We start from the raw sequence: 17,012 nt of genomic DNA, 5'->3' as shown, positions 1-17,012 counted from the left end.
AGTAACTCAGACAGACTTGGTGCCCTTCGGTGTTTCTGCCTGGAAGACACTATTGGCCACTCCTGATCTTGTCAAAATTTATCCATAGCTGATTATTGATAATGATGCCCAAGGATCATTACTTAAAGGAGCATTGAGGACTGAATACCTTTATTAGTATGGAATTTTCAGTTCTTTATAGAGATCTAATTTTTCAGCCATAGAAACCTATTTTGACAGAAAATGAACTTGTGGAAATCTTGGTCGTTTTGACTTACTGAGTATCCTAAAGAAGGAAGGAAGTTCAAAATTGGAAATACAGACATTTTTCAGGCATGTATATCTATGCAGCTAGATTCACCTCAGCCAAGTCCCCACATCTGTGATTAAACAAGGCAAGAGCTTCAAACTTTCTTGGCCATTTCCAACACCCAGAATATTCTTTCCACAACAAACTAGACCAAAAGTCAACGAACATTTTGTGTAAAGGGCCAGATAGCAAATATTTTAGGCTTTGCGACCATGTGGTTGGTCTCTGTCTACAATACAGTTCTGCTGTTGTAATGACAAACCAGTCATGCATAATGGATACATCACATGAGTGTAGCTGTGTTCGGAGAAAACTTTTAGATACTAAAATTTGGATTTTTTATAATTTGCACGTCACAAAGTATTATTCTCTTGTCAGTTTTCTTCAACAGTTTAAAAACGTAAAAGCCATTCTTGGCTCATGAGCAGTACAAAAACACAGGCTGACCACAGAGGGACTAAGTTTTGTGAAGACAGCAGGGCCCATAATGTCAATTTCAGTGGTCTTTTGCAACACCCTTGTATAGCATCTGGCACACAATAAATGTTCGATACATATCAGTTGAATTGAACTGGCGCCAGTCATTTCTGTCTTCATTGCCTACTAGAGAAACTTCTCCATGCAGCTGAACTCAAGAATATGAGGACCCATCTAAAATGTGAAGCAATTACTCACACCCAAGTCTGTGTCAGCATATTCTGACCAACATAAATAATTTTATTTCTGATGTATGAACCATTTCATTGACAGATGACACTGAAATATCAATCGCTGACTACTATCAAGAATAATGTCACCTACAGCTCACTGATACATTAGTGAGCATAGCCACCTGTGGTACTTACTGGAAATGTAGATTCCTGAGCCTCATCCCCAGAGCCTGTCTGGGTGGGAACCCTGGAGGCTGTGTTTAAACAAGCGCACCAGGTGATTCCTGTACAAGTGGCCTCTAGATCTTATTTGTAGAAATACTAGTCTACATATAAAACACCTATATCATTTTATGGATTAAACAGCTCCTAGATCTCCTCTATAATTATAATCACAGAACACAAGAATCAAAATTTATTCTGATTTGTTATTTTAAAATTTAGAACATAAAAGAATCGAAATTAATCATAGAGGCTTTTTTTATTTTTATTTTATGCTGTTACAGAAATCAAGACGCTCTGCAATATCCTCTAGACCCACTTGCAACAATGGAATATAAAGGAATTACACAGAATTTATAAGAAACCCCAATAATTGAGACTTTTAAAAGTGAAGCTGGTCTAGTGGAAGTGGTGGTGAGTGGCCCTATCCTGCCACTTCTCCCTTCAAACCACTAAGACTCAAGTAGCCCATCAATGAAAATCATTTTCTAAAACTATTTTGTAAAGATATATAGATTCCTGTTTTTTCACTCCCAGTACTGACACACTGAAATTGCCTACCTATTAGACCAGAAGAACAGTATGTCACACCGACTGCCAGTATTAATGGTAGAAAACTCGACCTACCCACTTCTGCCTATAGAATGAATCACACTGAACTATGCAGGATTCCACAGAGCTGCATCCTAACTCTTCCACAGATTATCCACCAACTGGTATTTGCACTTGAGCTTCTGAGAGTATTTTTTTGTTTTTAAGTTAAAAGAATTCAAGTTCAAAAACCTCCTCTAAGCTATCACAAATATGCCTTATTACAGGTAAAAGTAGAACTCAAGATAATTCAAATTACTAAAGAGTATCTTGAGGTGGATTCTTGGAGTATCCTGGCAAATATGACTCCAGTCACAGGCCACTCCCTAGTCAGTAAGTTAGTCCTGTAGAATTACTAATGCACCACACTTTTTCTTCCAGATTAAAAAATATATCACTGAATGCTACTGTGGCTGTATCTATATTTATTAATTTTTACAAAGCCAACTCTTTCTGCTCTAATGGAAGACAACAAATTTTGACTAACATCAAGAGTTCACATGATATGAGCAGCTTTGTAGCAGCCAGTCTGCTGTTGGGCTGACTTAGTAACTATGAAAGCATCTCTCAAATATAGTCTACAAAACATACTGTGATAGAAAAAGCATGTAGTATTTCTGAATCTTCTATACCCACCAGGTATGTGTACACACACACATACACCACACACACACACATACACACTGCTAAAATAGTATTTACCTATAGAGAGAAGGGTGCTACGCATGTCAGGAACTGTATCATTCAATATGAATGCACCTTTTCTGGTAACTTTAGCCCCTTGGTGGCTTGCTATATGACTTAGGAATAGGAAAGGGAAGTCAGAAAAGTTTTATGGAACACAGGTTTTGTATCTACTTGTTCCTTTCCCCTCTATATAACACTAGTCTCTAAAGGAAGAACAAGACTGAAAGGCAGAGGCAGAATGCACTCCTCAGTGGAATACATCTTTGCATTCTTTTCGGAAAATAACTTATGTCTCTGTGTTCAGGTCAAGGCATGAATATTACTTGCTCTCTGATTAACTGGGCTGACATCCAGCCTATGTACATCCTACCTTCTCACTCCCTCTCATTCCTTCTGCACTGCAGAGGTAGCACAAGGGAACTGTATGTACTTTGTAAATATTTTCAGTTCATCAACTTTGGAAACACTGAGTGAGCTTTCTATTTAATCTACATTAAGTTGTAAGCATCCGAATATAGGAACCAGCCCAACTATCACCTTCTCAATCCCTTACAGTTAAAATAAAAGATAAACTTCAAATAAGATTCTAAACAAACCAAAAGGTGTATCACAAAGACCAAATACACCACCATCCAAAATATTTCACGGTGATATCCTTTCTGATCGTAACCAATTTTAAATTCCTCACAGGAAGGTAGTATCGAAAATATGTGAGCTTTTTTTCTTCTTGTTTGGGCCTAGGTAGTTTTACACAGATTAGATAACAATACATGAGATTTTACAGTTTTATACTGTAGATCCAACTTTAAAATCCTCTGGCTTTATCAGCGTTCCCATTATTTTTTCCTCTGGTTAAGCTTGTGGTAAATAGCAAAACTGCCTTATAAAAGTGCCTGGCTCAGACACGATTTTTCTAAAATTAACTTTCTACTTTTGTTAGTATAAAATTATACGACCAAGTTGTCTTGCAAATTATAAAAACATTTGATTAATGTTCATTAGTTGTTTTCAATACTATGTCTACTATTTAAGAAAATAATGGCTTTAATTTCTACTTATTTAAAAATCAAATCTCCATTCTAGATTTGTTAACAGGTATCTTGAAGGTATAAGGTACTGACTTTTGGGGTGAAAATATGAATAAATTTCCCAAATTAAAAAATGGATGATCAGAAAGCAAGAGCAGTTATAGCTTCACAGTAGATATATAATAAGGAATTTATGTTCAAAAGTATTTTCATTCTAAACATTGTATGTGCATTCTCTTCACTTTTGGAATTTAAAGACTGTACTGTCTACATACCAAAAAGCGTGAAAACTAAAGTCAGAAACGAATTTCTATCTCTAATTTCAACAGACAGATTTCATCATGTTTTTCTTCACCTCAACAACAAACACTACAAATGCCTCAAACATAACTTACCCAGACCCAGGTCAACATTGACACACCAGCCTGTACCCAACTGAGCGAGCACTAGGTGGACTCCCAATGGTGAATTTTAAAACAGTACATGAGGCTTAACATTCCAAGTTGAAATTTAATTTCAAATGCCTTCTATAAACTCCTATGAGTCTATTTTTAAAGTATTAACTTTCCTGCAAAACATGTATCATTCTATTTTAAAAAGGGCAAGAGCAAATAAATTTTAGGAATACTTCCTACTAGTATGAAGTACCACCAAATAGCTCTCTTCTTTGGATCTCAGTAGGCGCCTACTCGTCAAGAACATGAGTCAGAGAATCAAGTGCTGCAAATATGGGAAAGCTTTTTGGATTAGATGTAGAACGAAAGTATTTTGAAATTATTAATAAAATAATTCCATGCAGATTCTTATTTCCTCATCTACACTTTGTGTTTCTACATTTGGTTATGTGGGCTGAGTTGATTCACCATACAATTTGTACATTAACATAAATTTTAAACTTGTGATCCTTAAACAGAAAAATGCCACCCAAAACATTTATTGGGGATGAGTCTTTTCCAGTTTTTAGAGACATACTGAAATAATATGTTCCCTCTGCATTACCTTGACTTATTTACTTTGTCTTTTGTGACTTAATTTGATCCTTTTATTTCAAAGTGGGATGTAAACCAAAGTTTGTTAGTGATCTAAAGAACAGTAATATAAAATTTTAATATTATAAAGCAAGTTTAAAAATCCAAGACAATACTCTTTGGAGGGATTCAGTGGAGCAGTATTCATTTCAGTGGCCTGAATACGGGAATGAAAACACGTAGCTCCTTGTGATTTTTCCCCTTTACTCACTTTCTGTGTAACTCACTTACTGTAAAAGCACATCATACAAAATTTAACGCCCTAAATTCTATTGCCTAATGACACATTTTAGTGCAAATATGAAACCTGCATTTATCTGAATTTGAATAGGGGCAATAACATGAATCTACAACTCTTCTAAGTTACGAAATCAAAATTCATTTATGTAAGGAACACACACATATTAAAGAGGAGGAAATAGAGGCCCACTTTCAAACCACGTCTCCGGATTCTTAACCTAAAAAGTGCCAATTATTTTGTGTAAAAATCTACACTTTGTTTTGCTAAATTGTTTTTTTCAAAGTTAATCTGCTGACTTGTTATGAGATATTTGAGCAAAAGCAACACTACCAGATATCATAGCCACTAATCTGTGCAAGGCAGTGTTTGCTATACAATCTGCTGTGTATACTAGGGAGAGGAAGGGTGGGGAGTCACGTAGTTATATGCTTCTTTTAGAACTCTCCACGTCATAACTCTGGCATGATGGGGAGACAAATACCAGGCCACTCTCAAGAGGCCAATATTTTATACATAAAGATTTTTCTCTTGGGGTGGTACAGGCATTTAGAACATGAATGTTCTAAAACTGCACTATCTAATATGGTAGCCACAAGCCACATGTAGCAAACTGAAATCCAGTTCTTCAGTCTACAAGTCACATTCAAGGGCTCCATGGACACATAAGGTTAATGGCTCACACTGCACAGCACAGGGATCTTTTCCCCCACCAAAGAGGCTCTTGAACAGCCCTGCTCTATAAGGCAGTGTACCAGCCCAGCAGGCTGGCAACCCAGGGGCTTCTTATGACAGACTGCCTTGACCATGAATTACACTACCATGATTTTCACCAGCAGGCTTACAAGCCAGCAAGCATGTAGCACATGGACACACACACATGCAAGCACACACATCTGTCTCTAACCATGGCTTCAAAGGATAAAATGACTTTGTATTTGAAAATGAAGCAAAATTAAAATGAGACAGCTGGTACAGTGGCATATGCTTGTAATCCCAGCACTTTGGGAAGCCAAGGCAGGAAGATCGCTTGAACTCTGAAGTTAAAGACCAGCCTGGACAATACAGCAAGACCCTGTCTCCAGAAAAAATTTAAAAATAAGCCACACATCGTGGTATGCGCCTGTAGTCACAGCTACTTGGGAAGCTGAGGCAGAAGGCTGGCTTGAGCCCAGGAGGTTGAGGCTGCAGTGAGCCATGATCGTGCCACTGCACTCCAACCTGGGTGACAAAACAAGACCCTGCCGGGAAAAAAAAAATCATCTTAGCAAATAGGCAAAAGAAAAAAAATTGAAAAATTCTTTAATGTGCTGTTAATGTACATGGGTATAATATTCTGAAGAACAAGCTAGTGATTTTTATCAAAAATTTAAATGTGTACCCTATCCTTTAAACCTAAAAATCCCATGTTAATAAACTTATCCTACCAAAGGTGATCAGACAGCATTACATAAATATAAATTTCTATCTTAAAAAAATACAATGGACTATACTGTGTTTTAAAGGTATTTTTTTTTTTTTTGTAAGCAAAATCTTAAAGGGAATTTTCACAAAAGAGTGTGATTTTCTCTCTTTTTTTCCTGGAAAATTTGTGGCTATTTCAGGAAAATAAAATTCAAATAAAACAAGACAAAATATAAACTTCAGTTTCATGCAGACATAAATAATAATGAGAAGGCTCCTCCTCAGAAGTTGGAAATGGGGCATGATTTCCAGCATAGCATTTGCATGTAACCTTTGACAGGCCGTGCAGAACAGTGGAAATGACGGACACATGCTGCATAGGGAACTGGTCACATAAGTTAAACAGCACGCCCTCTCAAATCATAACATGTGCCAAAAAAAAGGTTTCTGGGATACTGTCACGTACAAACACACTAGCCACATCCAGTAATGTACGTAAAGTCATGTAGATACAGATACAAACAAAATGACACACGCACAAACACAGGAAGAAGTCTGTGAGAATATTACCTACCATGGGATATGGTTTCTGGGAATTTTGATATTCTTATCCTGTTTTAAATTATTTGAATTTTTTATAGCAAAATTTTAAATCTCTTTTCTAAAACTTAATGAGAGAGATCTCACTAAAAGTGTGAAACTGGACAGTATTTAAATCTTTCTCAAAGCAAAATCTAATCTGACATTAATAAGCTACTTTTCAATAATAATCTACTGTGTCTGTAAAGCAAAAGTTTATTTTTTAGAAAGGCAGACATTCCAAAGGACTATTCTCAGGGTTAGAAGATTCTAGAGACTTATTATGACAAGTCATAAAATTATTTTTTAATTGAGAAAAATGCCTATTACTGTCCTGTTAAAATATTTCAAAAATAGATATATAAGATAAAGCTGCTTGAGCTAAATTAAATCTGGCAACACAGCTGGCAGCTGGGAGACAGAACACCTACTCTCAGTGACTTTTTCAACACTGTAACGGAGAGAAAGGAGTAAAAGTGAATAGTATTCCAATCACTGCAAACTGTTAGAAAAGGGCTTCTTTTCACTGTCAGTTTCAGATAGTAATGGTTAGCTTCCACTGACTTTTTTTACTGTATGGAAATTTGGCCATGGCACCTTATCTTCAACACGTCTAATTAACTCATATTATTTCCAAACATTAAAAAAAAAAAAAAAAAAAAAACCAGAGTAGAAAGTTATTCTGATTCGGAAACACAGTTCTTGAGTCTCTGCCTATAGACTCTTAAGTTCTTTTAGTCCGTGATTACTTACATCTGGTCACTCTCTTCTTATATTATTAAAAACGGCTTTACTCAAAGTTCTGACACTTCATTTAAAATTCAAAACAAATAAACCAATAACTTCACCTTAAAGATATTAAAAATTTCATTACAATTTCAAGATTATTATTACCCCTTCTCAAAGGAAAGGAACTGTTAGCACTTATCTTTTTCTTGAATACTATTAAAACAACAGAATGGATCCAACAGAAATAACTATTTCTTTGGAAAATTTAAAGCTCAAGATAAAACTCTCCATCCTCACCATACAAAACAGTCTTTTTGAAAGCCTTAGCAGGGAGTAGCTCATAGACTTTAAAATGAACGCAAAGTTCAAGATTTTCTATTGACTTACAGCATCATTTCAGTAAGCACAATTATATAGCAGTATACAAATATCTAGATTGACAAAGGCAAAAAGAAAGCAAAGGAGAAGAAAAGAACAGGGTAATCATGTTTCTGTGTGAGCCAATAACACTGTAAAAAATGTTTTAATTTCATCTAATCAGTAAAGAATAGAGGAAACACAGGCTGGGCGGTGGCTCACAACTGTCATCCCAGCACCTTGGGAGGCCGAGGCAGGCAGATCACTTGAGATCAGGAGTTCAAAACTAGCCTGGCTAACATGGTGAAACTCCGTCTCTACTAAAAATACAAAAATTAGCCAGGCGTGGTGGCATGCAGTTGCAATCCCTGCTACCCGGGAGGCTGAGGCAGGAAAATCACTTGAACCCAGGAAGTAGAGGTTGCAGTGAGCCGAGATCGCACCACTGCACTCCAGCCTGGATGACAGAGTGAGACTTCACCTCAAAAAAAAAAAAAAAAAAAAAGGGTAAAGGAAACACAAAATGGAATCAGATAACTTGATAGTGAATTCTGATGGAATTATTAAACATTTTCTTCAAGGGTATAATAATTGTTCAATTTCCATTCTCTATAAGAAATGCAAAACATCTACAAAGAAGCTTAACCTGTCCTCAGAAGTCCCAGTATTTTCATTTAAGTTCTTTACTATGAAAATACGAACTGAACATTAAATACAAAAGAGCAATGGCTGTAGAGATACAGATGTACCCAGAGCTGTATTTCCTAATTCCTGCATCCATATTAGGATCCTATTTGACTAGCAACATTGCCTCTTTTTTCCTGATCTCATTAATTTTTTACTTCTCCTAAACTTTTAGCAGAAAACAGAAGATGTATACTTGCTTTTAAAATAAACAATCCAAATCCACAAGAGAATAAAACATGAATATTAATACAACTCCTTTGCTCAAAACTGTGAAACTCAGAGTACCACTTACATTAATTTCTTATAGACAATCTTGTAGACAGGAAAGAGGAGTTCTACAAATTGAAAATTGATACTGATTTACTCAGGAAGTTGACATTACTTATTTGGTACTTAGGCATTTGAGTGGCAAGTCATCATTAAACATTTTTTTAAAAGCTATCTCAACTGCCTGTTGTATGCCTAACGAATACGTACGCAGCACAAGGTTAAGTGCATTGAGGCAATACAAAGCCACGGTTAGAAGACTAGAACATAGACTGTAGTCTGCTCATCATGCTAACAGGAAATTTTTGACTGATGCCAAAGAGAGAAAAAATTATGAAAGAATTTTTTTGAAAAAGTAAAGAAACATTTAAATTATTCAAGCACGTTCAGAAACTGGAATTCAGGAGTAATCTGGACGATGTGCATGGTTCTAAATAAATACTTTAATAATAGCAAGTATAAAATAATAGTGGTTGCAATCAAATAATTCCTTACTTATTGCCTTAATGTCATATGTAATGTAATATTCAGTCACCACATATCACTCGTATACACATACATACCACATTCTGCAACTAACAATCACAGTATGTATATTCCTCAGTGGGGTAAATGAATAAAAGTCATTGTGGAAAGTACCTATTTTACCTACTAGGCAATTTCATTTTACTTAAAAAAAAATAATAATTGGAATTCTTTATACACAATGTCTCATCCCTCCACCCTCCAAATAAAATGTAAGCAAAAAAACAAACTAACTCATGGTATGACAAAAATAAAGCCAACATTACATGGATACAAAATGGGAAATAGATAAAGAATGCCTCCAACAATATGCCTTTTGCTAACTGTGTTTCCTGAATACCATAAATTGTACAGTTTATTACAAAGTCGTTACTGAACAGATGTTAGTAGGTTTTGTATTTCTGATGTCCAAAGGCTATCCATTAAAGTAGTCAGATAAGCCAGAGGCAGGTAAGGGAAGGGAAGAGGATATTTTATGTGGTTAAAACTTTCTAAAATCCACACCCTGAAATATGGTATGTGTTCTGTGATGTCCATTTGTAGTATCAAGATCATCATTTCATTCGGTAACCCCCACCCTCCAGTCCTTTATCCATTCACCTGGCAAGACCACCTGGGATATCTTTTTGAAGCTATTATGAATTAATTCCAACCCTCTAACCAGCACAGGAAAGCTCATAGGTACTCACCCTGCAAACTGGGCACTGCCAGGGACTACTGCTGTCTCTAAGCCTGAACTCATCAGACAAACACTTGGAATGATACACACGAAAACACAGGTCACATATCAACACCTCTCCAGGCAAATGGCATTCAAAACAATACCAGTCATGATTTTCTGTTTCCCAGTCCTACAAAAAATACAAAATAATTTTGTATGACATTTTGTCAATATCTGCAATGACTAAGAACAAAATTGAAACTAATGTCCATCAGAAGTTAGGCATCATAAACAATTTTAAGACATTTACTGTTTAAAAACAAGAGGGAAAATACCTAGAAGTTGCTGCTTTAAATTTTAAAATCTTTCCTAAACAGTGGTTAATATTCAGAAATATCTTAAGATCATCGGATAGCAAAACCAGTCCAAAATGAAGTAAGTCCAAAGTCAACTCCGGTTCTAACATTATCTTTCATTTAAAAATATAATCTAAGGAATAATATCTTCAGTAAACTGAGAACCCCAAACCAACCTATAGCTTAGTATTTCAAATAAACAAACCTTTGTTTTGCTCTGCTCTAAATATACGTATATAACAGTCCTTGACACTGTGGGAACAGAGCGAATAGTCATAAGGTGATGCTCACTATTCTTATCTTCTCATCTGTGGTACTGGATGTTTTATTGAAAATAACTATTAATCAGAGTGTCCATGTTCTGATAGTTTGTCAGATTTTCAGAGCTGCTGAATTTGGGAAAATAAACTGAAACTGTGAAACTAAAGGTTTAATCACATTATCCAAGGGAGATTATCACAGAAAACAAAAAAAGGAAGTAGGCTTATTTCCTGATTAGGGCTCTTCCTAGAAAGAAAAGAACACAACTGCAGGTACACAGGCATTCTTCAACATGTTCTTATTTTTGACACCTTTTGTTTTGCACAGCCAGTGCCATTTAAATATATACAAGAAGACTGTTGGAAGTTTTCTTAGTTTAGAATTCATTCTTCATAAATAATACTCTTAGCTTTTCTTAAAATACATGTATGCTAAGAGTGATGGGTTAATTCTCAATTTTATTTGTAGATGTGGTAACCAAATGAACAAGGGCAAAGTCCACAGTTAGTATAAACAGGGCCACTTCCAGTGGGGACCCTGGCATTCCAAATTTGGATTCCACCATCAATTTTATTTCTATAAACTATCATCTATACTATTTTCAAGGTGGAACAGCTTTACTGTTTTCTCTGATGTCAACACTCTCACAATAAATGGGCTTCCATGTAGCACTCACTCCATAAGCAGCAACTTCTTTGTAGGTTCAAACACATTACTGCTTGATCATCTCTGAGTACCACTACCCAGTCCTTCAAAAGAGAAGAGATACATGAATGTTCAAAAATTCACGTCTTCCAACCCACATCCAGAGTCATGACTAAAGTGCAGTAGTAAATCCTGCAAAAATGTAAACTCCCTGGTTTGCTTTTTAAGCAACTGGCAGTCGTTGTTGACCAAAGTAATAAAGAAAAAGACAATGACCACTGTTAGGTATTTGCTACAGATATATACACTCCGCAAACTTCCTTTGGTAGAGTAATTTCAGTTGGGCTGGAATCTTAAAATATAGATTTTACATAAAACCCTGATGGGCACATGGCAGAAAATTCTGTACCCCACAAAGCTGGGCACAGTGGCATCACACAGACAACAATATATGTGTGTGGTGCTTGGCTGTATTAAAGCAGTCATCATTGATGTATCCATTTGAGATGGCTCATATGTAAGATGCATTTTAGCTATTTCAATTTATCAATTATTGTATTAAAAATCATTGACAAATTAGGTTTTGGTGGAAATAAGATATTCTACTTTTAATTAACAGTACTCTTTATTTCAGAATATTTTCTTCATAATCATAGCTGTTTTAAAATAATCTTAAGGGATTTTGGTGGCTTATATTTGACTCAATATTAAAAACAGAAATTGCCATTTTCATCATTTGAATTTTTTACATTAATTCATCTTGATATTTTGGGCAAACTATTATAGTAGTTATCAGGCTAATTAACAGAGGGAAGCAAGAGTATAATTCCTGTGCATACCTCTGGCCTCTCCATATTACCTCTACCCCTTTACATCCCTACCCTTTCCCCATCCGCCCATGAAATAAAGATAAAAATGAATCTTCCTTTGATAGGATGTTTAACTCTTGACCTACTTTTTCATAACCAATTATAGAAGTGAACGTATAACTCAAATTAAGTAAAAGAGAAACACCTGGACACATTTATATGCTGTCATATAACCAACTCCATTCTCAGAACGTATGGGCTGGGGAGGCAGTGCTGTCCATTCTCTTATCATGGCAATAGCTGTTCAGAATATGCAAAACATGCAAAAGTTCAAAAGTTATTAGACTCTGAATACAGGAAACATTTTCCTGAGTTATGAATCATACAGGCATGTTTATTATAGGACAGGTTGCCTACAATTCATCTTTTGGTAAGTAGAACTCATTTACATAGTGCTTTTGACTAACATTCAAACAAGTATGCCAAAAAGCTAAGTTTGCATTTTCACTGGATTCCATCATGTCATCAGCTACTCTAGAGATAGCCTGAGTAACAGCATATGTGAAATGCCAGTTCGAAACAAGAAAGCTTTTAAATAGCAAATCTACTAGCATGAAATTCAAAACTAGAAGCAATGTAAAGATGGTATGGTTTTAACAAACAAATCTAGCAAGAGTTAACTAAGCTAACCTATGGTAAAAGAGAAATATCATACAAAAAATAAAGCAGATTTATAGTAAAATAACAGTGCAAAATTAGTTCACCTTGTTTGGGGCTGCTGTCCTGGAGAAAGGCTGCATACTGTAGGCCTTTCAAAATAAAAACAAAATAATCTTGGTCTCACTACTTAACTTTGCTAAATATCAGGTAATACACAGGGCTAAAGGGATTTCACACATGGTCAAACTGTTTATTATTTCCTAGATGACTTACACTATTTTGCAGATGATATTAACTGATAATCAATGTGCTAATCAATAATGAAAAGACAGAAGTATGCAAACATAAGAGTCATTACTAGTTGCAGAGGAAACTTTTCAACTAACAAACACAAAAGCTACAAATGGACATAGAGAAAATCTCTCCCCAATGTATCATGAAAAACATAATGATGTTAGAAAAATATTTTGCTAATAAATAAATTCAGTGCCATTATTGCACATACTTGTAGAAGATATGAATGTATGTCTTACTGATTTAAAACTGGTTCAACTAGATTCTTTAAAAACCCAAAATGATGAATGTGAGTGTGGACAACTGAATAACTCACCATGATATGAAATTTATACAGGCTGTCCTCAGAATCTAGTAGAAAAATCCACATCTAGCAGCAGCCTACTGATTTAAGTCTCTGTCATTCATACAGCATTTGGTTAAGACTCTAGAGCTAGACTGGTTCATATCCTGTCCCTGGCATTCACAGCTGTATAATCTTGGGCAGAATGCTTAACTTCTCTGTGTGTCATTTTCTATCTGCAAAGTGAACAAAATGATAGTACCTAGTCTACAGGGTTTTTCTATGAATCAAATGAGTTAATACACAGACAGTCCTTACAGGAGTGCCTGGCACCATTTGAGCACCCAGGAAGTGCTCTTATTATTATCTATCAGTGCACAGAGCAGAAACTGACCAAGTCACAAAATGATATAACATGTTTATAATTATGTATGTGTGCACATTTCTCTGCTAGGCATTTTAAAATTCATTATCACATCTGTATTTCACAATGCTTTTTTTTTTTTTTTTTTTGAGACAGAATCTCACTCTGTCACCCAGGCTGGAGTGCAATGGCAAGATCTTGGCTCACTGCAACCTCCTCCTCTCGGGTTCCAGCAATTCTCTCTTGCCACAGCCTCCCAAGTAGCTGGAATTACAGGCATACGCCAGCCATCACACCCAGCTTATTTTTTGTACATTTAGTAGAGACAGGATTTTTCCACGTTGCCCAGGCTGGTATCAAACTCCTGACCTCAGGTAATCCACCCACCTCGGTCTCCCAAAGTGCTAGGATTACAGGTGTGAGCCACCGTGCCCAGCCCACAATGCTTCTATATGCTAGACAGGGCAAGAAATATTAACTCTGATTTAGACACCAAACTGAAGCACAGAAAGACAGTTGCTCAGTCAAGTTAGAAGGGAGATGTATGGAAGAACTGTTAGAATAAAGTGTTCTAAAGTATAATCCACCCTCATCAATAATCCAAAAGCAATTTTTAGTTTTAAAGTAATTTCCTCTTTCTACTTAATGAGTAAATATTATACAAGCAAGTGTGTGTGTCTGAGATAGTATATTAATGTAGATGTAATGTAAAAATATTTCTCTACAATTCTAGGTTTAGCTTAATTAACTCATTCTGTTAATCATTAGGAGATAATAATCTGATGGTTACATATTTCCAGTAATTTTAAATATTACTTATAGTTAAAATAAAAATATTACAACATTGCTTAGTGCAACAGAATTTAGACAGAAGAAAAAAAAGAAACATATACACATAGAATCAAAATAAACTTAAAATAGTATTACAAGACAGCATGACCCAAAAATACTATTGAATAAAAAGGAAATTCTTTACCAAAGCAAAAATAATTTCTAAGTGCAAGTATATTATAGTTTAAATGCACATAGAACCAGAGTATAAATGATTTCTAATAATCACCAATACTTTACTTGGTAAATGAATGATATTTTTGTAACTAAGATAGGGAATGGACATTTGGAAGAAATACGTGGTTCTGCACGTAACACAAATAGAATAAGTTATATCTCACACCCCATAAACATATATACCTATCCATAAAAATTAAAAATTAACAAAAGGTATATTTTACATTAAATGAATCAACAGTATCCAGGAGGTATCAAATTTTTCCCTAAAGGCACTTAAAACATATGATTGATTAATTTATGACAACTATCGTAACTGTAATTATATCAAGAAAAAGACAAAGACCTAAAACTTAAAAAGAAATTCTTACTGTAATATGCTATATGAAAAGGGTTGTGGGGTTGGGGGAGTCAAGCCAGTTTGAATTGAGCCTCGCATAGTATTTTTCTCTAGAACAACTCATAGGAGCCACTGCTTGCCATGGCTGCTTATGGTGTTAGTTCTGACGAATAAGGTCATCAATTCCAGTCCTGCCTCTTATCTGAAAGATGTGAGCTAAGCTAAATTTTAAGAGAAATATAACCAAAAACTTCTTGTAGAATGGGCATTTTGAGATGGGAGGAACAGATGATAGAAAAGAAGTGTCTATCTTGCCCCTGTGTAAATTAAGATTTAAGTCTGTTTATCCCCAATATAATAGGTTAATCTCTTTAATAAGTCACAAAATATGTACTTTCATTAATTGCGCTTTTTAAATATGTGTCAAAAGCCTTAAATGAGAAAAAGCAAAAGATACAGAAGTCTACCTTTTCATTTAAAAAGATACAGCCATGGTAACTCATGACTGCAATTCCAGCACTTTGGGTCACTGAGGCAGGAGGATCACTTGAAGCCAGGAGTTCAAGACCATCCTAGACAACATAGCCTGTCCCTGTCTCTACAAAAAAAAAAAAAAAAAAAAAAAATTAGCTGGGTGTGGTAGCGCATGCCTGTAGTCCCAGCTACTTCAGAGGCTGAGGCAGGAGGATTGCTTGAGCCCAGGAGGTCAAGGCTGTAGTGAGCTGTGATTGTGCCACTGCACTCCAGCCTGGGTAACAAAGAAAGACTCCGTCTCAAAAAAAAAAAAAAAAAAAGATGCCCCGAGGCATCCTTCTCATAGGCAGTACCAGCTGGAGCATGTGAAAAGAAAGTACTCAAATGGAGGCAGGACACAGAACCAACACCTGAGCTCATGTGTGCAGCTGCTCTTGAGTCAGTCAGAAGCAGAAAACACACTGGCAGAAGGACTCTAACCAAAAGTGTAAACTGTGGTACCTAAACTCATACATTATTTTTGTCCTGGCATTGACAAAGAAATGAGGCTGTGAGACCAAATTTGGTAGGTAAGTAAAGGGAGAAGTAGTTTTACAGCAAACATCATTTTTTAATGTTTTTAAGTCATCCTCAACAATTGTGATCAAATTATTTAATGTGAGATCAAAAGTATCTGTCAAATAATATTCTAGCTTTGTGCTGAGGGTGTGAATAAAGTTGAAAGTCACCAAATTAACATTAACTGTCTCAGTTTCAAATGACATATTTGATATGCTTTATCTGCAAATGATCCATAATTCAGTGTGACCTGCCTTACTGTATTACATTAAAGACTTTGGTAAGACCATCTCATCTTTAGTGAGTATCTTATTGTTTAAAAGCATAACTCATAAGATATTAACTTATATTTATTACAGGGAGCTACTAAATACCAAATGTAACTTAGCCCAGCAGATGGCAAAAATCTGTCCAAGAAATATACTTCTCACATTTTAAGAATAAAGGCGCTGAAATACTATGAAGAAATACGAGTTTAATGCAGCCATCCAATGTGTATTTCTCTAGAGTAAGCAGATGAAGCAAGCTATGAGCCTACAAGGACATGTAGCATTTCTTTGTAAAAATCAAAAGAAAAAAGTCCTGAAATAACAAAACATTGAATGACCAGATATTACAATTTCACTCAGTGCCCTGGTCTTATGATCTTTTCCCAATATAATTGTAAAAACTTGTGAAAATACCTTTAAATGAATTATGTGGACCCTATGAGTAAAAAGTAATGACAGACCAATCTGGAAGTATGAGATGACCATACAAAATTTACAGAAGTGTAGTTTGTCATTTTAAAAACTAGTTGGCACACACACTTTTTTATGCATTTACTTTTCAAAGAGACAAGTCTTGCTATGTTGCCCAGGCTATACTCAAACTCCTGGGCTCAGGCAATCCTCCCATCGCAGCCTCTCAAGTAGCTGGGACTACAGGTGTGTGCCATCACACCTGGCTCCTCGGTATGTAACTTCTGTTTGTTTGACTAATATTTGAGCAAACCATTTAAAATTGGGAGTGGCCTTAT

The 17,012-nt window shown here is 35.6% G+C and overlaps 1 protein-coding gene across 18 annotated transcripts in view; it reads right to left on the bottom strand.

Moving 5' to 3' along the window:
• The window catches only part of ZMYND11 (zinc finger MYND-type containing 11), a 122,663-nt gene that overhangs the window by 23,848 nt on the left and 81,803 nt on the right, over window positions 1-17,012 (bottom strand). For 6 of the 18 annotated variants that reach the window (XM_021670712.2, XM_012466952.2, XM_064371788.1 and 3 more), the window contains one exon: window positions 9,971-10,132. The exons of 7 other annotated variants lie outside the window; for them this stretch is intronic. In XM_021670712.2, the coding sequence (XP_021526387.1) occupies window positions 9,971-10,132 (162 nt within the window). Of the gene's footprint in view, window positions 1-9,970; window positions 10,133-12,777; window positions 12,823-17,012 lie in introns of all 18 variants that reach the window. 5 more of the 18 variants (XM_021670709.2, XM_064371785.1, XM_012466949.3 and 2 more) reach the window with 1 other exon arrangement.

The sequence above is a fragment of the Aotus nancymaae genome, unplaced genomic scaffold, assembly GCF_030222135.1.
Source record: "Aotus nancymaae isolate 86718 unplaced genomic scaffold, 86718_ANA_hifiasm-v0.15.2.pri h1tg000173l, whole genome shotgun sequence".
Taxonomy (NCBI): Eukaryota; Metazoa; Chordata; class Mammalia; order Primates; family Aotidae; genus Aotus; species Aotus nancymaae.
This window is presented reverse-complemented; position numbering and strand designations above follow the sequence as displayed.